Source organism: Propithecus coquereli, unplaced genomic scaffold (genome assembly GCF_000956105.1).
Source record: "Propithecus coquereli isolate 6110/MARCELLA unplaced genomic scaffold, Pcoq_1.0 Scaffold280, whole genome shotgun sequence".
Lineage (NCBI taxonomy): Eukaryota > Metazoa > Chordata > Mammalia > Primates > Indriidae > Propithecus > Propithecus coquereli.
In genome coordinates this window covers 3,465,916-3,492,472 of record NW_012148397.1, presented here as the reverse complement: position 1 = coordinate 3,492,472, position 26,557 = coordinate 3,465,916, and the positions used below count along the sequence as shown (strand labels likewise).

Genomic DNA, 26,557 nt, shown 5'->3' with positions numbered 1-26,557 from the left:
ATCTCTGCCCCTGCTGGGCGCAAAGCAGGTGCTTTCAGATCCTCGGATGTTTTGTTAACAACACAGACCATAAAGAACAAGCCCAGGCAGTGTGAACAGACAGCAGCGATAGAGGGACTGGTGGAGCCTTTCACAAGAACCCATGACAGTTGGTGCTATCGATGGACGCTTGCTGCATTGAGGAAAGACATCCCTTTGAATTCGCAAGGAGAAAGCAGATGCAGAGGTCAGAGTCTTAACACGGAGGTCCCCAGGGACCTTGGGGAAGGGATCAGCAGCGCTTAGCCTCAGCTTCCTCGTCTGCACACGGGGAACCAGCCCGTCTTTGCTGGACTGTCCAAGCATGAGAGACAGCACGTGGAGTGCGGAAGGGCTTCCTAAGCTTAAACATTATCATGTAAACGTCTACTAATGGTCATTCCCTGTGGTTGGTATTATTCCCACTTCTGTGAAGGATACAGGTGGGGGTGGGGGTCACATGTCATTGGCGGCAGTGTCCCCAGCAACCTCCTGGCCAGTCACTTACCCCTGTGGGCAACAATATTGCTGAGCAGTGCGGGGCTCTGAGTCTTGCAATATTATTGCTAATGTCTTTTAGTGTCTGCCCATGTCCTCCGCCTGCACTTGGAGTAAATGCAGCCCCTCACCTTGCCACATTATCCGGCCCTGCCACCCTCTCCAGCCTCTCGCCTGCTCCCTCTCGCCTGCTCCAGACCCGCTCTTCCCAGCCTGGGTCTTCACGGGACCCTCTGCCTCCGTGTCCTTCCAAGTCTCACTGTTGGGCTTTGAATTGTGTCTCCTGAAAAAGATATGTTGGTGTCCTAACCCTCGGTCCCTCAGAGCGTGATCTTAGGTGGAAACAGGGTCTTTACAGAGGGAATAGAGTTAAAATGAGGTTGTTATGGTGGGTTCTAATCCAATATGACCGGTGTCCTTATACAAAGAGGAAATTTGGACACAGACATGCACACAGGGAGGACACCGCGTGGAGATGAAGGCAGAGATCGGAGTGAAGCAGCCGCAAGCCAAGGAATGCCAAAGGTCACCAACAAACCATCAGAAGGGAGGGGACAGGCCTGGGACAGATTCTGCTTCACAGTCCTTAGAAGGAACCAACCCTGCCAGTACCCCGATCTTGGACTTCTGGCCTCCAGAGCGAATAAAAATCAGTTGTTTAAGCCACTCAGTTTGTAATAATTTGTTATGGCAGGCACAGGAAATTAATACAGTCACCTTAAATGTCACCTCCTCCGAGAAGACCTCTCTGAACTCCACAGCAGGTGCCCATACAGTACCCACCCCCCATGGTGATTTCACCCCGTTCCGTCTTATTACTAGGGGTCATCGTGGATCTGTCTGCTGGTTGGCTGGTTGCCTCACCCCTGCTTCAGTCCTTAACTTCATGAGGTTGGGGACTCTGTCTGCCTCACCACCCTGCACTCCAGTCGGACACAGAGGCTGGCAAAGAGGCGGCATGGAGCACGTCTGAGGGGTAGGCAGGTGAACGAATGAATGCACTTCCTAAAGCAAGAGCGTCGTGTTCCAGCGGATAACACACACATGCAGGCACACAGGTGAGGCAGGCTGAAGAAGGCACTTCTCACACAACCCTGTCTTCTCAGATCTGCAGGTTAACAGCAAAAATAAAATGCTGCCAACCTTGGGCAAACCGATATTTAGTCTGTAACTGAAATAGATTTTAGTTTGGAAATAAATGAATACATTAAGTCAATTCTGGATTATTTTGTTTAATTCCACTTAGAAGAATGAACTCACAGAACACTGGAGAGGTGGAATATTGTCTTACTTTCATTTTTTAAAAAAGAAAACTCACAGGATAAGTTGAGCCTGTCTCCACTCTAACGATTCCCTTATGTATTATTTATTAACATTGAGTTTTCTTGTTTTTTTTTCTTTTTCTTTTTTTCTTACTTGATTGATAGAGAAGTAGACTCAGAGCTCTCTGCAGTTTATGTAGATTGGTTTATTCGCTTTTGAAAAGGACTTTAACTCCAACCATCTCGGCTCTCAGCATACCATAGTAAAATGATAAATTTCAGGATCGTTCGTGACTGGTTATGTCAGCGTAGGGCCTTGATTTTTCACCGGCGGCAGCATTTTGTGCCACAATGAGATTGGTCTGGGATCTGTTATCTGCTCTGAGCAGCGTCCCTCATCTATAAAACCCATGGGTTGGATGAGATCCTTTCCAAAGTCCTTTTTGACAACATGAATCTTTAATTTTCTGATTGTCTCTGTTGTCAAGCATTTATCATTTATTCGCCTAGTCATCAATGACTTGGGCATATGCTACATGCCTGGCTGGGTGCTAAGGCCACAATAGAAGATGAAAGAGGCAATTTCTTTTCTTGAGGATCTTACATTCTAATTTGGGGAGGTGACAATAAGAAGTAAATAATGATATAGCACACTAGAAGATGAATATTACATATTATATGTTAGAATAGCAGATGTGTATATGTACATGATAGAATAGAATACATAATAGAATATTACATATATGCAAAATATAATCGCATACAGGTAACTGTATATAAAATGGAATAAAAGATTAATAGTATGGTGGAAGCTGAAATAGGCCTGTAATAAGTATTTGCTGCATGAATAATAAATTCATCTTGAGTTGAACATTTCGTGTCACCCCTGTTCTTGGCCCCAGAGGCAGTGATGAAAGGGACATGTGCCTAAAGATCGGAGCATTCAAATGGCATCAGGGAGATAGATTGTGAGTAGCTGACTAAAAGACAGTGTGATCATACTTTGCTAAGTGCAGGTCTAATGTTTGTTGGGACAAGAGGAGGAAAAAACAAACTGCCTGGGGGACTTACAATTTAAAGGTTGAAGCATAAATTGGAGTTTTCCAGGCACAAAAGAAGGGAAAGGCAGTCCAGGGAGAAGGGAGCGAAACGTGCACTGCTGAGAAGTCATGACAAGGCTTGGCATGTTGGGAGGTAAACAGAGCTTCTGTGTGGCCTGAGATGAAGGCAGGCTGCGGCCAGGTGGACAGTGTTTGAAACCACCTGTGCATAAGACCCAATGATCTCATTTCTAACACTGTTCAGAATGAAATGGTTTCCTGGCGCAGCATAGGCTGGGACATTTCATTTTCCAACGTGCTCCGTCTTTGCTGCTCTTGACTTCTTATTTCTGGTGTCTTAAGTTCTCATTCTGCAAACTGCATTGTGGGGGTGTACCAATGTTATATTCTTAGAGTTTAAAAAGTAGGTGTTTTATCGCTTTGCAGTTGTTGTTCGTTGTGAGGGTATTATCTTTGAACAGAAGCAGATGGATAAAGTCTTCAGAGGCCGCCGTGCTATGGAGTGGTTTAGTGGTAAGTCTCTGACAGCTGCAGTGAAAAATTGCTTTTATTGCCACTGAGTTGCTGCGGACCCTTGAGCACATCCACAGGGTTAGCAGAGACACGGAATCTGCATAGAGGCTCACACAGAGGTGATGGGGCTTGACACATCACGCATACAATTATGAAAGAGTGATTAATGCAATAAATCATCCAGCTCTCTGGTCTACCTCTAGGAGTGACTTGAAGAACGGCCACAGGGCAGATTGCTTTTTTTTTTTCACTTAAAAAGATCCAGATGTTTTGACATTACACACACAGTTTATAATCAGCCTGGACATTTTCAACAACGCAAGAGATGTCATCCTATTGTCTATGAACAATTAAATCCAGGAATGCCAACACCACCTTTTTCTTTAGCTGGAACTGTAGTATTTGGATGATGAATTCTATTTATAGATCACTGCTTATATTTGTAAAATGTTTCCCTTCACTCTCTTTTAGTCAAGAAATCCAGCTGCAGACCTGCTGTTTCAAGTGCCTCTGATATTTGAACACCAGGAGCTTTAGTTGATGATTTCATGTTTTTCTGTGACCTTGGTGCAGGAGACGAAAGCAACGAACTCACTCCTTCCAAGGGAAGATAAATGTGGAACGAGGGTGTTGGCTGTTTTGCAGCTAAACCCTCTTCAGTTATGTGGTGAGAAGTCGGGAATGCAATTTGCAATAGAGAGCTCCTTGGAGACTTGGACAAAGCGTTGACTGGGGCAAGATAGACCAGGAACTAGTGTAATTGGGAGTGATGTTACTATGCCCAGAGTTGGAAATTGCTGGTACCTGCGCACTGAAATCGCACTGTTCTGTTCTCTCCAAACTCTCCAAATATTCCATTTCTTTACGTACTGGGATTCCCCATCCCTCTATACAAAGCATGAGATAGAGATCCCCATGGCATATGTTTGGTTTTATTTAAAACCTCAGCCACAGAGAAAACTGTCAGATACGTGATTTCGCAGCATCACAGAAACCAAGTCTTACATATTTCACCATAATGGCTATAAAAAGCTTCATGGGAAGAGAGAGTTTGGACTATTTGGAAAAACACTTAATCATCTTCGAAGATTTATCTGGTTGTTAAAATGTCTTAGACTCCACCCTCCAGAAAAGTCACTTGAGTCAGATAATTGAAATGAGTTCGATCTTCTAAGAAATATGTGGTTGGCTTTCTGGATTTATCTCTATTGAGCAAGCAGAATGTGTAATTACGTGGTCAGTGTTTAGACACAGGCACATCTGAATTTAAAGGGCTCTCCTAAGGGAAATAAACTCTTATGAAAGTAGGAGAGTATCATCTAAAGGACTCAAAATATTTCACGGAAGTCTTGGAGGACTGGATAAATATATTTACTTCGATTGGACTTCTGGCTAAAGGCAGTAGCACAAAGGTGTGTTTCTTGACGTCATACCTGAAGCCACTAAATTACCAAAAACAAATGAAAAGATCCAGAGGAGTTAGGGGAACTCCAGATAGTCACGTTGACTCGGGGAAGGGAATCGGACAGAGAAGCTTGCCTCTAATTGCGCAGTTCGGCTTGCTTGGATTAACAGTTGCTTCTTGATTATCAACATCAAGGAGGAGACACTTAAAAATATTTAAAACTTTTTAACAAAATAAGTTCCATTTGAAACAAATGGTTATGAGAGGGGATGAGTACTCTCAAACTATTCAATTATATTTCTCCAAACCATATTTTTAATGAAAATATTATTCTTTGTGCCAGAATGAATTCTATATGCACAATATCTACTGCTTTTTTCTGAAACTCCAGATTAAAAAACTAATCCAGATTTTTCCCTTTGTTTATGATAATTGGGGCAAGTTTCTAGACCAACCCTCTCATCTAGAATAGCTTCAGGATAACGATTTAATACAAAACCCCTCATCTATTTGAAGGTGCCAAAGAGCTACTGAGGCAGACAAAACCTGAGAATCCAGGATCCTGGAGAGAAAGGGAAATTCACTAAAGTGAGGCTTCCATACCCGAAAGAGATATTTACCAAGCAGTCAGGGCACAGGGACGAGAGGCCGCGAATCTGAGCAGAGAGTACTGGGTAAGGGGCCAGAAAGCCACACAGAGCTTTCAGCAGAGTCAAGGGACTGAGAAGGCAAGTGATGGTGGAGGTCTGCAGAGGTAGAAGTGCCCTGGTGAACACAACCAGACTTTCCGTTAGGACCCAGGGAAGCCGCATCCCAGGAGTAAGGGAAACTCGGAAGCAACGCAGACCAGCCCTCATGAAAGACAGAAACCCGACTATGAACCAACTCAGTCTCAGACTGATTTAAAGTCATCTTTTTCTACTCTTATCTGCTCACAGGAAAGCAAACGGGAATCCTTTCTGGAGGAATCACCAGCTAGAGCCTCAAATTATCTCTAAAAATTTTCATACGTGTTGTCCATAATTAAATAAAAAAATTACTAGGTATGCCAGGGGACCATAACAAATGACCAAAAACCAAGAGAAAAAATACTGAAAATAGAAGCAGACTTAGAAGCGATCTAGATACTGGAGTTATCAGACATTGAATTTTAAATAACTTGACTAAGATTGACATTCTTGGGAATCTTCTCAAGTCAACATTTTATCAAATCAGGTTCCTTAATTTAGTTTTATGACTCAGAAAAAACCTTTCTCCTTATGTACTATCAGGAAAAAGAGGATGTCTTGTGTATTTCTCCTTGACATCTCTTTTGCTAACTACGAAGATGTGCATTTTAAAACTAGGCTCTGGAATTTCATTAAACACTAAAGGCCTATTAAAGTTCCATTTGCTTGGCTTGTTAAGAATTAAATCACTCAGGATTTTTGTAATTTTTTGGTATGAAAGTTACATATTTATTAAAAAGAAGTTGATAAATCTTGAATAAGCCATATTAACTGCAATTTAGAAAGCATTTTGGAATGTTTCAATAAAACAAGTGAGAAATTACAGCCTACTAATTTAGAGCAACATTATGGGTAACTTCTTTTTCATTCTAGCTACTCAGGAATTGAGAGAAAATGCAGATAAAACTTAATGGACTGTACGTGAATGCTCACAGCAGCATTATTCACTATAGCCAGAAAGTTGAGACTGCCCGAATGCCCATCAGTGGCTGAACGGGAAAACAAAATGTGGCACATCCATACAATGGAGTATTACTCAGCCACACAAAGGAATCCAGTCAAAAAAATCAGCCAGTCAAAAGGGACCAGCTATTGTATGATTCCATTTATATGAAATGTCCTGAATAAACAAATCCATAGAGCCCGACCGTAGATTAGTGGCTGCCAGGGGATGGGGACCGAGAGGGGAATGAGGAGTGGCTGTCAACGGGTACAGGGTTTCTTTTTGGCAGGATGAAAACATTCTGAAATTAGATAGTAGTGATAGTTACACAACTTTGTGAATATACTAAAAAACAATGAATTGTACATTTTAAAAGTGTGAACTTTGTGGCATGTGCATTATATCTCAATACAGCTATTACTAAAAAGACTTAATGGAATACATGCAAGAGTGACAAAGTTAAGAAATAGAGTAAGTGGACATTATCCTGACATCATTCTGCCTCCTAATTCACTAGGAGGAAAAGGTACATTTCTAACATGAGAAATAAAATAGCTCCTTGACTGGAAAACCTACTAATGAAAGAGTGAATCATAATGAATACATTGGAAAAAGATTTAAATTCTTGCCAATTTGATCTGCCATATGGACGTCAATAAAGATAACACAAAACTCATAATATGCCCCCAAATAAGGACATGGATGACAACCTGGTTAATAAGTGTCATCAACTTAAAGATTAGTCATTACACAAGAATCACTTGAAATTGTATAGCTCATATACATGACAGAAACTTGGCAGAAATTTTCTCAAATTTGGCAACAATCCTCAAACTTTACACAAGTTTCCAATAAGGAAATGTGTTGTGAAGGTTAAACAAATGTTTCTAAACTATCAATGACACAGAGAATATTTCTGTCGAACCTGATAAAGACTAGACCTTTTGTTCTCATATTTCTGTAGTAAATGGTATTATATGATTCTAACATGAAGAAGCATCCACAGAGTTTGTAGCCAAACATGTAAGAGAAGAAAGTATTATAGGATGTATTATGTGGTTAATTAATAAAATATTTGTTATTAAAAAAGCTAATACCCCAAAGAAAAACAAGATTCTTGGAGCATCATGTGCTCTTGAAGACTCCACACTGGCGTCTGGAGAGTGGAGACTGGAGCCCAGCACTCATTGGATAAGCTGATGTGAGCATCTGCCTATGGCTCGATTTCAGCTTGACAGCTTCTGGCCGGTGCCATTTACCTTCATCCCTTTGTGACAACTGGAGCGTTTACCCAGCTTTCATTTTCCAGCTGGAGAACAGGACCTTCTAAGTTTTATGTCTTTTTTCTTGAGTCAGAGGCTTGCCCTGTTGCCTGGGCTAGAGTGCCATGGTGTCAGCCTAGCTCACAGCAACCTCAGACTCCTGGGCTCAAGCGATCCTCCTGCCTCAGCCTCTTGAGTAGCTGGGACTACAGGCATGTGCCACCATGCCCGGCTAATTTTCGTATTTTTAGTAGAGATGGGGTCTCCCTCTTGCTGATGCAGGTCTCGAACTCCTGAGATCCTCCCGCGTTGGCCTCCCAGAGTGCTAGGATTACAGACATGAGCCACCGTGCCTGGCCGTTTTATGTCATTTTTATTATAGGTGTTGTAATGTTATAGCTCAAACACCAAAACATTTACCTTAGAAAGAATGAGCTCATCAAATTGCCAAATCCTAAATCACTAAATCTAAAAATCATCAATCACCATTTTAAGGTACAATTTGAAAATAAAATTGAATAAATGAAGAAAATGCTCAATTTGTTTTTTTATATCTTATAGTCATTTGCAAATACATTCACTTAAAATTAATAAGAAGTTCATTGATTCCCATGGCCTGAGATTTATGTGAAAACACGAGTTATTGAGTCAATATTTGTTGGGTATCAACTATCAACTAGACAAAAATCAGAAGTTATTTCTTAAAAAATAACTTTAGAGACAGGAATGAACAAGTCACTTTGCTCTACCTGGGACTAAGTTTCTCATCTATATTTCAAACCCTGGGTTTGGAGAGTTTAACTAGATTTCTTAAGACCCTTTGAAAATATCTTATCTAGGAAATTCGAAGCTAACATTTAGTTGAACCCACGTGTACGAGCTATTAGGAAAACTCACAGAAAACTCTCCACAGGGAAGCTAGTGTTTCCATGAAAATAACGACTAAAAATTGATTTCATGTATTGGTAGCAATTTGAAGTACAACCTTGGTTCATCCTATCCAGTGACACTGTTCTCAAGTTAAAATTATCTTCAGGAAGCATTCAGCAAATACTGAATTATTTAGTGCCTACTGGGATGCAACAGAGAGTAAGAGAAATGTGGCCCTTGTTTCTCAGTCAGTTTATAGTCCGTGTAAATGAATATGAGGGAAATAAACAAATGAGCCTACCTTGCACTAAAAATTTACCTCTTTTAAAACACCTCCTTCCTTAAACAATCACTATATTGTCAAGGGTTGCAACATGCCGACTGAAGATATTTGGACTTATTTCTCAGCCTCCGTTACAGGTGAGGGGGGTAAGGAGATGCAGGCAGAAGTCACTTGGGCTTTTAGGGAAGCTCTTCAAGGGTCATTTACTTAGGAAGCAGGTCCTCCTTCACTCTTCTCATTCCCTGCTTCTGTCTGCCCGTTATTGGACACTATAGCTGGTGCTGTAGTGGCCTTTTTGTACCATGAGGCAGCCTTGAGGAAGACGAGTCTGGGAAATTGATGATGTCATGACATCACCTAACTGGCCTGGAACTGTCTACTTGCAAACTTCTATCTGAGAGAAAGTATATCTTTGTCTTGTTCAACACAGTGTTATTTCCAGTCTCTGTTATTTACAGTTAATCATAATTCCTCTTTTAAACAGATTTTTTATTGTTTTAAAATAGAGACAGGGTCTCACTCTTGCTCAGGCTGGTCTCAAACTCCTGAGCTCACATGATCCTCCTGCCTCGGCCTCCCAGAGTGCTAGGATTACAGGCGTGAGCCACCGTGCCCGGCCTAAACAGATTTTAAAACAGATAAAAAGATGCATTTCTCTGGAGATGGAAGGTCACGTCAAATAGAGTTTTAAAAACCCCGTGTTTCCAGCAAGGATGTGTTCTTATGATCTTCCTAAGAAATGTCCTAATGTATGTAGACATTTGTATAGGACAACATCTTCTTGGACAGCTTTCTGGACACACTCAACTCCAAATGATCACCATTTCTATTCTGGGATAAACGAACCTGACCTTTGTCTCTAAACACTGTTTCAACGTTGACACCATGAGCTTCACGCTCCCTCTCTGTTTCTCGCACACTCTGTTGTTCTGCCTCTTCCACGTTCTAGAGACCACTCCATCTGGGCTGCGTCCTCACCAGCACTCTTCTCTCTCCAGCACATTTCTCTTGGCCTTTCTCGATTTTGTCCCCAGCCCTGGCCTCCTAGTAATATATTTCATAGATTCTACCATTTCTCCTCCAGAACTCTAGGGTCTTAACCACGCACCCTGAAGTGCTTAAGCAGATTCGTGGATCACTTTAAAGGAACACAGTAGCCTTTCGACATGGAAGAGAGATGGCCCTTTGGACAAGAATGTCATTTGGCCTCTGACACTTTAGAAACATCATCGTCAACATATCAACATCTTCTTCCTCACCACCTTCTTCACATCCTCTTTTTCATCACTGCCTCCATCCCACCATCCTCACCACCACCATCCTCACCACCACCATCCTCATCACCACCATCCTCATCACCACCATCCTCACCCCCAACACTCCAGAGAATACCAGCTGACATGCACTAAGTGCTTGTCATCATTTGTTCATTCGCAGAGACTAGTGAGGTAGCTCTGTGCTGGGGAGCTGGGATTCACAGGCAAAGAAACCTGGGTGCAGAGCGGTGAACATGCTTACATCAACGCCTGGTGTGCGCCGGGTGGTGGGATTTGAATCCAGTTCTGGCGCCAGAGCCCACCTCTTCGCCCCTCCATTCTACCTCCTCTGGCAGTTCTGCTATCAAAAATGTAGGACTCCCTCTTCAACGGCGAAGAACATCAGCCTTTCAGGAACATGTTAGAAAGTTTAGCTGTGAATTTAATTTATCCAACATTGGACAAAGACTCCTTTGGGACGTTTAATATCCGAGAGAGTCTAATGTACTTGCTAGCTACCTGCGCTTCTCATTTTATTACTTATGTCTCCATATGAGTTTAGACATCAGTCCTGCCCTTTGGGAATCCCAAGTTTATTGTCTAATGTTCATTTGAAGAAAATTTTTGTGCCTTTGTTAATATCTGCAGGGGAATACATTTTCCTTATGCCAGTCTCTTTGTCTTGTAATTTATTTTTTAAAATTAACATATAACATTGTATGCTTTTATTGTGTATGTGTTTGAAATATATATATGTATATTTATACACACACACACACACACACACACACACACATACACACATTGTGGAATGGTAGCTAACCTTCAAGGTCTGTGTTAAATTCTTCCTTGGATTCAGAGATACTAACAACAACACAAGTCTCTCATTCACAGTGCTTAGTCCTTGACTGAGCACACATTTCTTTTTTTTTCTAAGTCACAGAACCTAACTTCAGAGCTGGACAGAAGTAACTAATCAATCTCTCACAGCTGACAGCACGGATAAGTCTTCTTATTTTCGATCAGGGTTATCCTATTTTTGCTTTCATTGTCATGTTTATATTGACTATTACAATGTACCTTGAGATTTTATTTTGAAATAGGTTGACAGGAAATTCTACAGGTAAACCAATATCCCCCAGTGACTATTCCAAGGAACGCCAGCTCGGCGGGACACAGTGAGGTGGTCCAGGAAAAACTGTTCCCAGGCCAACCCTGCAGACCATACCTAACCCTTTTGGAGAAACACGAAGCAGTTTAAAGTGAACCAGGAGTCCTGCAGTTAGAGAAAGCTTTTAAACTATTCAACTCAGTGCTCCCCACATCTATTTGACCCCGAAATCTTTTTTTCACAGCCCCTGTGGTGTGACTGGTGAGACTAATTTCTTGGAACACTAGTTTGGGAAGCACGGAAGGCAGGAGCCATCTGTAGGAGCGGCTGCAGGAACGCTGTTGGGGAGGTCAGGGCATGGAGCCGTGTCAGGCGACCGTGGACCTTGCTGTTTTAAGGCTGGAATCCTGAGTGCCCCAGACACCACGGGGAGAAAGGGAGTTGTCTACACCCTGAATAAGTCGTGGAGGGCTGCTGCGGCGAGAGCACGTGGGGGAACTGGGAGGCTGAGAGGGTCGGTCCACCTGTCCCAAGCCACCCGGAGTAGCCCTGGGGTTCCTCGAGAGAGGGTGGGGCAACCTCAGGTCCGCCCATGAGCCTTTTCTCCGAATGCCTCGGAGGGTGTGAACGCCAGCAGCAGACGAGAATGCCCGGCACCATGGTGGGGACTGCGGCTTTGAGGCACAGAGTCTGGTTCACTTCCCATTTCTGCCACAAGCCCACGATCTTGCGGCTGTTCTCTAGGTCCTGTGAGCTTAACCATCAGCTCATTCGTCAAGTGCAAAACCGAGCTCACACAGGCAAATGAGGCAACAGGAGGAGAGCACTGGGGTGGATGCAGCAAAGGCTTGGCAAATGTCAGGGGCCATTGTACCTATTCTAGGCCCTTCCCTTGGCCTAAGAAAGGCATCGGATCCAGGGCCCTGGCCCCGCCCCCAAAGAAGCCATGATCTTAGCACACTGCTGTCAGGTGCATAGTGCAAATGGCTTCCTAGTTTGGGTACAGACTCAGCAACTGGATGCGATCTTGTGTGCTCAGCCCTTCCCCAAACACAGCTCCGCTGGAATAAATGCGAATCAGCAATGGCGATCCACAGTGGTGAGAGCACGGGGGCTGAGTGTGACTCATGGCTCTCCTAGACAGACTCGCTTGGCTGTTATTCATAAGCTCCTGGGCCACACTGTTACTGACAAGAAAGTCTGCTCTACCTCCTCGCTGCTGTTCCGTCTGGCCTCTCAATCTGTACTTGCTGGAAAAAAATAGTTATTGTTATGCTAAAATCACAATGGGACTCTCATAACTCAGTGCTAAATAACACCCATAAAACTATGGAAATGGCACTTGGGCATTAAAAGTTATTTTCTTATGGACTTTAACAAGATTCAGTGCTTTTGTTCTCACAGTGCTCTGGTGTTTCAGCTTCGCACACACACACAAGATAAAAATGTGAGGAAGGATTCCAGCAGGACACCATTCTCCCTCCCGCAAAGCAGTGTTTTGATTTTGCACACAGGGAACCAGCAGGGCTGTGGTACGCGGAATGAGTATCGACCGTGGTCGTTACTGCGACGGTGGTGACAGCAGGGGCTTACCTCTTTCTTGGTGAATTTTGGCGAGTGATCGTTTTTGTCGTCGATCATGATTGTGGCGGTGGCCGTGCCGGTTAATCCAACGTCCAGTCCAGCCATGTCCTGAGCTTCGATGATCAGCTCGTACTTGGGATTTTCCAGAGTCTGCAAAGCACAAGCACAGAGGGAAAAGACGGCATTTAGACCTGGGCTGCTGCTTTGGGAAGGTGGCAGATGCGTGGCTCGGCTGTCCCTCCCCTCCCCCGTGGAGGGCAGGCCTCTTTAAGCTGCCATGGCTTTACTCCCGACTGTGTATAAATGTGCCTTGTAAAATCCCTCCAATACAAGACAGTCACTATTCATAGACTGGAGCTGTGTGGGGGACAGAACCTATTTACTGTCCTTGTTTAGGGGAACATTTGATATATTCCAGAATGTTCCATGTCCTGTGCTTGGCTATACACTGTATGTTTAATTTTTATACCCACATCTGTCATTTCACAGTGACCTCATGAAGCTGATCTGAAAATGCGGTTAACTTTGGTGGTGACTTTAGGACAAAGATGGCAGCTTCAGGAACTCGCATTTACTGACCATGGGATGGCACAGACATCGTATCACTGTACTTTACAGAACTCCTCATAGTTAATCTTTTCAGCAAGCAGGTCAAACTGCAATTATTCCTCCCATTCCACGAATGGGAAAAAAACAACTGAGGTTTAGAGTCACTTATACTGCATCTGTTCAGGTAATTTTAGTCTCATAGGTTACATTTGGAAGATGCATTTAATCCAACCATGATCTGAAAAATTTAACACAAACAATGTTGCACTATTGTCTCTTTTTATATACACGTTTTTCATTTGAATATTTGACAGATACTTAGCTACCATGTTCAAACATTCAAAACAACTAACCAAACAGCTCTGATGCTAAGACGAAGAGCGTGGTGTCTGGCAGATAACAGCCCCTACTTTTAAATTGCCTTCTGTAGTGGATCTTCTTGTCTTGGTCAAACCACACACTTTTCTTCTGGCAAGGCAGCACCCCACGTTTACTTTGGGGTCCTACCCCTCCCTTACTCTCTGCCCGTGTGCTCTGGGTTGGATTGCCTTCTCCCCAGTGAACTTTTGGGATGAGCCCTGATGAGGAGAAGCTGACGAGTACATCCCATTCCAGGGGTATAATGATTAGTCCAGGCCAGGCCAGGCCCTGTGTTTGGCAGCCAGGGGAAGGAAGTTGTTTCCCCACAGTGCGAACCCAGAAACATTTATCTGGGGCAGCTAGAGGAGCCATCGCGTGACCACAGCAGAGGTGGTGCAGGGAACACCTGTCTAAGAATGAAACCATCTCCTGGGAGAATTATGCTTGAACCTTGCGGCAAAAAGAAATGGTTCTCAGTGATTATACTGGGCCACTTCATCATGCCATGCCTGAAGCCAGCCCTGCCCACCGACTTTGCAGCTAATGAAGGCGTTAATTTTCCTTATTTGCTTAAACCAGTTTGCATTGGTTTCTTAATCACTCACACAGAGAGTCTGAGTGGAACTACCTTTAATGACAAAAATAAAAGGTGTTTATAATCACATAAATAGTCCTACCAGCACGACAGCCTCAAAAACAGTTGGTTATACCAACTAATAATTAAGAAATACCACAGGGAGTAAAGAACAAAAAAACAACAGGGGGTCTCTACTTTTCTGCTAAAGCCATCAGTTTACACAGTAAATTTTAATAGCGCAGTGCTAGCTCTCTCAAAAACTTTGAAGTATTTTTGAAGGGTAGTTAGCTATTTGCTCCCTGGGGCATCTTTAATTGGTATTTCTTTAACTTCTAGGTAGCTTCTGAGCTACTAACTTAAGAAGTATTAGTTTTGTTGGACAGTTTGGTAAGGCCCTAAATTTATTTTTTATTTTTATTTTTGAGACTGAGTCTCACTCTGTCACCCCGGCTAGAGTGCAGTGGTGTCATCATAGCTCACTGCAGCCTCCAACTCGTGGTCTCAAGCAACTTCCTGCTTCAGCCTCCCAAGTAGCTGGGACTACAGGCGCCACCACCACACCCGGTTAATTTTTTCTATTTTAAGTAGAGACAGGGTCTCGCTCTTGCTCAGGCTGGTCTCAAACTCCTGAGCTCAAGCGGTCCTCCTGCCTCGGACTCCCCGAGTGTTGGGATTACAGGCGTGAGCCACCGTGCCCGGCCAAGGCCCTAAACTTAAATTCATGATGATGAGTGGGATGCTGATGTGCTCTTTGACAGCTCCACACATAATGTTTTGGTTTTAATTCCAGCTCCACCAGGACTGAAGGTCCCAAAGTTCTCTGACGGCTGAGTGCAAATGGAATTTGACACTATACCCAGCTCTGGTTCTGCCTGGCTCAATTGGTACTTCTCTGTATAGGTGCTTGAAATGCCATCCACTCACAAGTTGAAGATGGAAAACTTTACCTTAACGTAAAGTTTTCTACTTGCCACCATTGGCTTTCTACTTATCATCATTGACAAGTTGGATTGGGTTTACTATTTGCCATAAATAGTAGCTGGACCGCATGAAACCAGTAAATTGGCCACCTACAAAATCTTTCCTGAGTGTCTCTGGACATGCTAACCACTGGCCTGAACATCATAGGCTTAATTGTTGTATAACATTTTAACTTCTGTCCTAAGACATTATAAATGTTTTTGAAAGTAAACAACCATTGAAATAAGAAATTATATAGATTTTTCCCCAATATTAAAGAGATCATTGTAAATGTAATATCATTTTTCCCATGTAATATCACTTATCAGCATAATTCCTGTACATTAAGGGTTGTGTAAAATATAATCATATGGATATTTTATAATTTACTTAATCATCATCTATAATATTATTAGCTCTTTAGGTTATTTGCAGTGTTTAAAAAATGTTGATGGTTTTAAATAGCACTGCAATGAACATCGTTATTCAGGGAGGCTTATATATACTTTGGCTGTTATTTTTTGTTTTGTTTGTTTGTTTTTGAATGATAGATCCCAAGATGCATGTGGAATTACTGGGATGAAGGGTATGAGTATTTTAAGGCTTTTTATTTACATTTCAATATTGTTTTCCAAGAGGATGCTATGAATTCTATACCAGTCTTACCAGAATGTTTAGTTTATGTCTAAAGAACAGCTCCTGTTATTGCCCTGTGAAGCAAGTTGGGGGACTAGTGTGATACCATGACGGCTACCTAAGAAGGAGAGAAATTCCTCACAGCATTCACGCTCCTCCAGCTTGGAGTATAGCTCACGATGGAAACTGCTTCAAACACTAAGGACAGCAGGTGGGTACTGCTTCAATCTCCCAGTCTCCACTCGCTCTTCCTGTACCTACGCTATCACTCCCTCAGGGCATCGTCTGGTCCTCATTCTCAGCACAGGTGGAGTTCAGGTGGGTTTGGCTCCGCCCCTCATCTAGGGATGGGTATGTGGTTCAGGCCTGGCCAATCAGAGCTTTCCATTCCCATGGCCATGGGATGTGCATGTAACCTAAGTTAGTCCACCCTGACATTGAAATTCAGTTCTGGGATGTATTTCTTTTAGAATGCTTAAGGCAAAGAAGTTCTCTTTCTGCTAGGCTTGAGAAAGTCAACCTGAGAATGGAGGTAACACAGGCTAAGAGGTAGAGATGGATGGAGTTGGTTTTTTTAAAACATCATTTGAGCCCCTTAATAGTCATCCTTGAATCGAGAATTTACTGCTCAGATTTTGTGAGTTCTGTGAGCTAACACATTTCTCCTTTCCTCTAGACACTTGATTTAGATGTTCTGTGAGTAGCAACAAGGCAGTTTTTACTAATATTGCAACTAATACTATGACCAATTATCTGGTTATTAGTAAGAAAGCTTAAGAGCTACCGAATCACACCATAGCATTGCAGTAGGCTCTTCCCAACAGCATTGCAACCATTTCACGAGTGCATCATTTTCTCTTTTAACGGTTTCCCCTGCACAGACTTTTTTCCCAGAGAAAGTTACCATAATTTTTTCTTTTATTATTTTATATATCCATTTAATTGGTGGTTAATGAATATCTAGTTTAAATGTTGTGCTGGGGATATACTGATGGAAAAACAGGGTCCCTTTCTTTAAGGAGTTCAAAGGATAGGGTTGAAGACAGTCATGTTCACGTATAACTGCAACAAAATACAGTCAAATCTAAGCAGAGGTATGTACAAATTCTCATGATCGTATGAGGGGACACATGGGCATAACTCTCTTGTAGTTAAACACATTTTATAAATAATTTAAAAAATGAACCAGTCAATCTCCATCTCTTGAAGAAAATAAAACTTTACGGCTGTAATGTGAAATAGATTGATTAACCTTGCAGAGAATCAATTAGATTACTGAGTAGATAAATTGCAAGGTTTGGGATGAGATGTTCCAAAAGTCTTCATTTTCTGGCAAACTTAAGGATAACATTAAAAATGCCTTTTATTACTGAAGTAATGTCCAATTATTGTAAGGAAAATAAAAATGATACACCCATTTCTAAAGTGGAAACTGAGGACTTGCCTCCACCCTTATCCAACCTTACCCCTATGAAGTGTGTCTCCCTGCTTTTCTCTACACATTACAAGTACACACACAGATACATTTGATGTACCCTCATAGGTAGTACACATTTATGTGCACACATATTTAAACGGAATGATACCACTTACATAGTTGCAGTCTGTTATACCATATCACTTTTATCTCAGTGCTTACAGATCTGCCTGTTCATTTCAACAGCTCTACACTAGTCCCCTGTAGGAATCCACTCTAATTTCTTCAATCAGTCCCTCTTGTCATTTGAGTTGCTTCCAAATTTTCACTTTTAAAAGCAACTCTAATATAAAAAAATTCATTGGCTTGTTAGTATTTTGGGGTTTTTCTCTAATGAACATTATTGCTTTCACAATGAGAACAACAATAACAAAAACCAAACAACCAAGAATAAAAGTAACCTCCTTTGGAATGTAAAAGTCTCAGTCATATTTAAAAATCAGAGAAAATGCCACATGAGTTCCCGCACTCTTGTGTGACCAGGATACTTTCCGCTTACGTCCTTTCTATTTCCCACTCCTACTGAGCCTCTTCCAGAGGTCACCCCTAATTCCCTAACTCTCTTTGTCACTCTTACTTGAAATATACATATGTATTTAATTCTGTATCATTCAATGGTCACTTTGCATTGCTGGGAAAGATTTCTTTTAGGTTGGATGTCCAGCCCACGACTGCCCCTTCTCTGGAGGAAACTGAGATGCAGAGAAACATTCCCCAGTGCCCATGGTCATGACTGTCTCCATTGGCAAGAGTTGCCTAATTCACAGGGAACTCCCTAATCTAAGCTGGGACAATCAGATTCTGGGAATGTGAAATGTGGAACCAAGAGTCACAGAGACAGAATGCAGGGCACACCCCATTGCCTTTCTCCATGTAACTCCTGGGACCAGTAGAGGGAGTTTGCCTTCTTGAATATTTTGGGAGGAAACTTACCACCCTTGTGCTCCTCTCTGCCCATGTGGAAGGCACTCTGCTTCTGGGAATCAAGACCTTCAGTTGTCCAGCTGCCCTGTCGTTAGGTGAGTAAACTTGACAGTGAGGAGGAAGCTCTGTTGTCCTCTCAAGGTCAAGCTACACTCTCCATGGGCCTCACCTGATTCTTGTGTCTGTTTGGTTCAAGGCTGAGATAGAAAATGGATGTAATCAACTCCAAAGAACTTTCGAGCCTAGTTATGCAAAAGGGGCTGCTCCCACCAAAGAGATGCAAACTTGGCTGCTAAGATCTGGGAGCTTTGCTAACCCTGACTTCAGTTCTTCCCTTAATTCTGTAACACATCCCAGTGTTTGTCCCCTGAAGCCAGCCAGCCAGAATCAGTTTCAGTTGCTCGAAACCAGGGGAGCTGTGGCAAAGACAACACTATCTGTTCACCAAGTCCCATTTGCCTGGCTCTGGGGCACACAGCTAGACTGCATTTCCCAGGCTGCCTGGCAGTAAGATGAATCTGTGGGATGGATTCTGGCCAATGGAATATGTGCAGAAGTGACGTCCTTGGTGTGGCCCCTAAACCTCCCCCACGCTTTCTATTTCCCAAAAAGGAAGCAGCCTGAATCTCCAAATGGCTGTGAGGCAGAGCCCCTTTGCTAACCTGCTTCAGCCTGTGAGGAGAGCAAGAAAAACAGCCATTCTTGAGGCTTACGGGCTGTTCCTATGGTGCCCAGCCTACTTTGACTAATATGAAGGCTATGTTTCCTGTTTTCTTTCATTTCGGATGCCTGTTTGCTATCTTCCTAAGTGGATGACAAAGTTTTCAAGGGCAAGGACCATGCCTTTGGCTGCAAGGCCTGGCCAGTGCTCAGCACACAAGGTGGGCGATTTACTTTCATTATTGATAATGATGATATATTACTGTTTCCCTGAACTAAATTATCTCTCAAAGGTCTGAGCACATCAGTGGCATTTCCAAAGCAAAGCCATTTATTCTCAGGGAATGGCTTATACTTTGGGGAACTCTAGCTCAAGGAGATAGGATTTTATTTTGAGGAAGAAAGGCACTGTGTCAAAACTGGGAAAATTAAATTGGCTCCTCTGATTTTATTTGAAGCTATCTGATCTGTAAGACATATCTAAGAGAGTCAAGCTGCTCTCCTTGTTTGAGTTCCGCAGTCATGCATTTCTATTGCATTTGCTATCTCCTCCTGGGTGTCTCCCAGCTACCAGTTAAAATATATCCTAGAAACAAAAGGAAGATGATATGTCTGCAAGAAAAAGCCTCGAGTGAATCTCCACAGACAGAGACTAGGTTCACTGATCACACTGATTTGAAAACCAAACATTTCATCTTGAAAAAAGAATCAAGCCATGTCATTAAATATGGCACATAATCAATCACCCAACCCTTGATGTTTTACACAGCTATGATAACTTTCATACAAGCACGCACTTAATGGAACATTTATCACTAATAACAAGAATAATGGTAGCTGTGGGGGGAAATCAACGAATAAATGTTACATGGAAAAGGTTTTCTCATCAATCCACGCAGTTGCCTGCCCTTCCCTTGCCTGATCTGGAGCTGCCCTGCGCATCTCTCCTTACGGTTTGTCCAGGCTCAATTTCTTTCCACTGCCCCACTTTTTCTTATTTTTCAACTTTTCTCCTTTACTTCTTCCTCCAGCCTAATGCCCGTTCATTTGCTGATGGTCATCATTCACTACACGGAAGCCCCACGAAGGCAGGGACCCTAGTGCGCAACAGGGTGGCTGACACTTAAGAAGGAGGCCATCAGTATTTGATCAATTATTATTACCCTGGCTCCACTACTTGGTAGCTGAGTGATCCCAGCCCAGTTACTCAGTTTCATATTCTGTAAAATGGGGAGAATAATAATACTTATAGGGTAGTTGAGGATTAAAAGAGGTCAAGTGCCAAGCGCAGAGCCAGGCGTATGCAAATGCCCAAGAGACGGATATCGTTATTAGTTAACGGAATCTTTGGGAAGTTTCCTGAAGATGTGGCAAGAAACTGAAGGTGGCCATCAGGAAGAGCCAAAAGCAACTGAATGCTGCCAACAGCCAGAGTGAGCTTGGAAGAGGATTCTTCCCTAGACAAAACTTCTGGTAAGGCTGTAGATTCTGGACCGACAAACTGCTTGCAGCTCTGTGAGAGCCCACGAAGCAGAGAACACAGCTAAGGAATACCCACCTCTTTGAAAAGAGAGACTGTGAGAGAACAGATGTCTATCGTTGTAAGTCATTAAGTTTTGGGGTAATTTGTTATGCAGCAATAGATAACGAATACAGGCTTTTATCCCAGCACCTACCACAGTCTATAATGTTCTTGCTTATCGATGACCTGCTTATTGGCTATCTTGACTATGACAATTTGAGCTCCATGAGAACAGGGGCTTTGCTTATTTAGATTTTGAGCTCTCGGTTATTAATTCAGCCCTGGGACATTACAGTTATGTAACGATTGGTCAATTTTACATATATGTACATTTTTATAGAACAATGAATTACATAGAATGGTGTACCTGTAAAAGCTTAACAGACTCTACTGATTTGTGGTATTGGTTAATTTTGGTGGTTTTCTCCTACTGTGGCTGACTGCAAGCTACCCATGTGATGTCACTCCAAAGTGTATAGTCAGAAAGGATGCATACAACCAGCGATTGTAGGCTGGCGAGAACTGGCCCTGGCATATGTTAATAAATTCTGCATTAGGAATCAAGGACAGCTGTAAGAAGGCATTTTTGCCAACAGATCCTTTTGTTGTTTAACATTTATGGTATTGCTAATGAGAAATACTGACACGAGATATGTAGCAAAGATACAACGTAATTCATTTATCTGTGTACTCTTTAGCTTTGCCCTGATAAATTGGGCATCGCAAGACTCCTTGCAATACGGGGACCAAGCAAGAGCCCCACCCTTCTCCAGGTCAGCTGCACCTGGCACCTGGTCTATAAATATTGCAACAGATTGGTGAGAACATTATCTGAAGCAGAACGAGTTGGTGTCTGTCTGGAGTTTGATTTACCCACTCTGGCCACACAACACTGGGAGCAGGTCGCCCATAAATCCAGCAGGAACTGCACACGTGTCCTCATAAAAGGTGCCTCATTCCTACCGCGGCTGCCGAGAGACTCTCCTCCGTCTTCCTATGAGACAGGGCACGTCTGGTGTGACTTGTGTTTGTCTTTAGGCCTCTTTTCACCTGCCTCTCAGTGCTAATGTGAACATTCATGCTCTTGACTGTCACCTGCTGTGTTTTCATGCCTTGCCGGGGCTTGGTGGGTAAGGGGAAGGCAGAGCTCATTTCCCCAGATTTACTGGCTGCTGACAAAGCTGGGGAAGTCGCAGGGGAAATAAACACTGCCTCTTAGACATATGCGGTTGGAATAACCTAAGTGATAGATTTGAGGTTGAGGGACACCAAAATCAAATAAAACATTTCCAGGCAAAGTGTACATCTTCTGATGTTACTGATGAGTTACAGTAAATAAACCGCCAATGGCATTCGTAGCGTACCTGGAAAACCATCCCCTTTAGACCCAAGGAAGCAAATATTTGGCACTCAGTTTGATTTCACTGGAACATTTGTTTAGTGTCTGCTAGGTTCAAGGAACTCTGCTAGGATGTGATGAACGATACAGACCCTGCTTTTGGTGCAATTCTTGTCCAGAGAAATGAACAAAACACAAGTCTGCCAGGTACAATGAGATGAATGTTATCAGAATGGTACCAGTTAAGGTCTATGTGGAAAGGGTCAGGGTGTGGGATGCTCAGGAAGGCTACCCGGAGCTTGTTTAATTCATCAAACATTTATTGAGCACCTACTATGTATTAGGCAACATGCTGGAGGGTGGGAATAAGTAACAGGAATCAAGTCTAATGTATGACACTAACAGCCAGATTATTTCAGCAGAAAGCACGGAGTTCTGCGGTGTTACAAACCTAGACGTTATGGGTGGAGAGGCAGGGGCTCCAAGAGATTGAGGAGAGAGTCCTGCAGGAGGGAATTAGAAATGGGGTCTTGAAGTAGAAGTCAGTTCTATGGAAGAAGGTGGGAGACTATTAATCCGAAACTGTTAAATTCAGTCATTGAATAAGAACTGAAGGCTGACTGTGATTCGGGACTCTGGGGGACAAGAAGTGTACCCCCTACTGTTAAGAAAGCCGCCGCTTAGTAGAAGATGAAACACGTACAAGCGGCTTCTCAAGGCTGCAGGCAGCACGTGCTAAGTCGTGCTAAGTCGGTCCCACACTCAGTAGGTTCAGAATGGGAGCGGCAGGGCTACGAGTGTTCGGTGGTGTCAGGTTACTGCAAAGCTGGAGCTGAGCCCCGAAGGACGGGAGTGAAGGGGGAGAATGCAGAGGAGGAAGAAGGGCCTGGGGACAAGCGTGGAGGTGGCAGGCTGAGACAGGGCCACCGGCGTGGCTGGAGTCAAAGTCTGCGAGGTGGGGAGACACAGGCTGTCGGTTCTTGAAAGTATCTCGGAGACCGTCTAGGCCAGCCTCGCTGCAAGGAACCCGCAGGCTGAGGAGAGGGAGGGGACCCAACAGCACGTGGCTGCTGAGGAGCAAGCTGGACATGCTGCGGAATTTCTTGGCTTCATCTGTTTGTCCGAGACAAGGGAGTATAGCCCCTGAAGTTGAAGTAAACTATCACGCAGTTAAATGCTCTTTCTCTATGACTTTTATATTTTCACGATCTACTCCTACCACATTGGCTTTTGCTTTCTAGCGTTTTGGCCCCATCATAGCAACATGGTGCCCGGTACATAGAAGGTGCTCGGGACATACAGTCCGAGTCAGCGCTTCTGGAACATGCCTGCAGCAGAATCCTCTGGCCGGTGCACCGAGGCGCAGACTGCTGGCCCACAGCGGGCTTTATGACTCAGGAGGTTCAGCATGGGGCCTGAGGATCTGCATTTTTCAGGTTTCTTGGGGATGCTCATCTGCTGGTGGGGGGCACACGCTTTGATTAGCACTGCTCTGAATGAACACGTGACTACACGCACGTTGGTATGTACTCTTATATATTTCAACTTAAAATTCACCTGTTTACAATGCAATTTAAATGAAAAATAGAAAACATCGTTTTCCAAAAGTTTTCTAACTAGAAAACTTCCTTTTCCCCCACTTTCTAGAAAAAAAATATCCTCTCTTTAAGACATTAAATAGCACCACGGTCACCTCTCTGGCTTGCTCCAGTCCTCTTCTAGACGTCCCCGTTGGACGCCCTCCCTCATCCTTCATGGGCCAACACCAGGACTGTTCTTTCTGGTGGCACCTGGGAGTTATCCTCAGCAGTTCCCTCTTGTTGTCCCACACAACCAGTCACCATGTGCCACTCATTTTCCTCCCCGACCTCCCTTGATCCATCCGCCTTGCTCTGTCACCACAGCTACCGCATGACTTTGAGCCTTCGTCTCTTCTCACCTGAGCTGCTGCAGCAGCGTCCAGACTGGACCCTCTGCCCCTCTAAATCCCTCTCTCCTGCGAAGCCAGACAGAGTGAGCTGTCCCAGCTACCATCTATCTGACTACAGGACTGTGCCTAAAACCCTTCTGTGGCTGCAGGACAGTGTGCAAGTTCCTCCAGCACGAAGGTCAAGCTCTTCCTGGCCTTACCTTCTCATTCTCCCCACTCAGCGTTGCATTCCCGTAACGCTGAACTGCTTGGCGGTCCACGCCATCTCAGGCTTTTTCACTTCTCTTCATCTTCGTACCTTTGCTCACGCTGCAGCCTCTGACCTCCCTGCACAGTTTTTTCCTGGCAAACTACTACTTGTCCTTACAAACCTTGCTCAGACGCTGCCTCCATCATGAAGCCTCTTTGTCTTCCCAGAGCTCCTCCGCCCTCCTCTTGCTAGCCCTGGCTGTGGATCATGGTGAATGTTTTTCTCTCGGTTGCCTTAATGACACTGCACAGCAATTTTCCCTTCACGTGTCTGTCTCCATGATTATGCTGTGAGATGCTCAATGTCAGGTTCATGTATCAAGCACAGTGCACAAAATGCCATCACGCTTTTGGGTCGAGAAGCTTTCATATCTTCTACTGTAGACAGAATAAAAGCCCCCAGAGATGGCCACGTTCTAAATCCTGGAATCTGTGAATGTGTTACCTTAGGTGGCGAAAGAGACTTTGTTAAGTATCTTGAGATGGGAAAACTACTCTGGATTATCTGAACAGGCTGAATATAATTGCAGGGGTCCTGATAAGAGGGAGGCAGAAGAGTCAGAGTCAGAGGAGATGGGCGATGGCGGCAGAGGAGAGAGATGGGGAGAGGGAGGAGAGAGACCTACTAAGCTCCTGGCCTTTAGGTGGAGGAGGGGGCCCTGAGCCAAGGAGTGCAGGTGGCCCCCAGAAGCTAGAAAAGACAAGAAAACAGATTCTCCCCTGGAACCTCCAAAAGGAACCAGTCCTGCTGACACCTTGATTTTAGCCCAGTGAGACCCACCTTGGACTTTGGACTTCTAGAACTGTGAGACAATAAATTTATGTTGTTTTAAGCCTCTCATTTTGTGGTCATTTGTTATGGCAGCCACAGGAAACTAATACGCCTCCGGAGACCCGTCACTGGGCTTCCTGGAGAGCCGAGTTGCCCGCCAGCCTCCCGGCTCTGCCTGGCGCCCAGCCGCCCAGCCACCTTCGTTCCAATCCCGGCTGCCTCCTGCATAGGACGCACCCCCTTCCCAGAATAGCATCTTCTATCTTATCTCTGGAAAATATTTTTATTTCGATTCTTTGAAGTGTAATGTCAACCAGACCTTTCCTGCAGAAATCTGTCTAGTACGAAGATGAATGTCCTCCCATCTACAAAGTGGTAAATATCAAATATTGGAGAATCTTCTCAGCGTTCTGTGGTTTCCAATCTGTCAGTCACTTTCTAAGTATTTATTATAGTCCTCCGTGAGGGCAGGGACCCTGTCTCTGATGTATTCCTGCCACATCCCCAGTTCCTACCCCCCTGAGACACTGAGGTCCCAAGACATTGCCTTTATTGGTCATTGGGTTACAGTCTTTGAAAATAAGTTGAACTTATTCTAAATCAACCCGGGAAAAAAAGTCACACAAGCTAGTCTGCTATCTGGCACTCTCAGCAAATGTTTGATGAATGAATAAATCAAAAAATGGTTATATTGATTACTGCACAGTAAACCTGGTCTCAGGCTTGCTCTTTGGGTTGTGGGTCCAGAGATAGGACCTGGGCAAGTTCGGACAGGGCGAAGCCAGTCTCTAGAGTCTGGTTAGGCAGAGTACGGTGGGGTGACAAGGCTCTGGCTTTCCAAGAGTGAGCAGGGAAGGTCCCTCCCCTTTGGAGAGGGGTCCAAGCAAAGGGAGCCTTTGTGTGCTTTGGCTCTGAGGGGTTGCGTCCTCCTCCACCTTGAGGCAGAGACCCCACGCTTGGTCTAACCCCAGGCACAGCCCAAGGCTAGCCACACATCCCGAGGTGTGTGAGATGGAAGGAGGGACATTCAGTCGGGACAACTGGATCCTTAGGTGGTGAGGTCTGGAAGGAAACGACCTTTCATACACACACATACATACGCACACATACATACACACACATACACACACAAAGGGACAAGAGAATGTTGCTCAGATGAACCTCAAAAAAGCCAGCTGGGGGCTGTCTCAGATGACCCTGGGGGGCTGTACGTGCCACAGAATAAAACTGGGAAACTGGTGCTCCTGTCATTCACCAAGCATTCTCTGAAAGCAAATAGCTTTCCTTGGGTTTCAATTTATTACTGTCTAAAATGTCATTCTCTGTATGGGTAATAAAAGATAATATGTTTTATGGTAGCTCCTTATGTTAAGGTTTTACAAAATCTGTTATTAAATGATCTGCGTAGAATCTAAATGAATCTTACTAGGTTACGTGAAATAGCAAGGTGTTTTTTTCCCCCTTCTCTCTTCCCCAAATCAAGTGCAGTTAGAAGGGCCGCACTCTTTGTGTGTTTTCTAATCGCACAGCAGAAGGTAATGCTTTTAAGGTCAGGCTACAAATTGTGTTCTGCTGTGTAATCAGCTTCACAAAGTTCCATACTGGTCCAAATGTCCAGAAAATTCAATTACTGACTCCCAATGACAAGAGCACATGCGCCCACCAAGGGTTGGTGGATGTTTCTAAAATTAGGTTCTAAATGCCTACAACTTGCAGCAATTTCAGCTTTACAACCTTTGCCTAACATCCGTCCTCTGCATGTTAATGGTCCCTGCCCATTAATTTCAGGCGCTTAATCAGTACTCCAT

General features: G+C 43.8%; 1 protein-coding gene across 2 annotated transcripts in view; it reads right to left on the bottom strand.

The window, feature by feature from the left end:
• The window catches only part of CDH13 (cadherin 13), a 977,229-nt gene that overhangs the window by 123,537 nt on the left and 827,135 nt on the right, over positions 1-26,557 (bottom strand). For both annotated transcript variants that reach the window (XM_012648205.1, XM_012648204.1), the window contains exon 7: positions 12,804-12,944. In XM_012648205.1, coding sequence (XP_012503659.1) covers positions 12,804-12,944 — 141 coding nt within the window. The remainder of the gene's footprint in view (positions 1-12,803; positions 12,945-26,557) is intronic.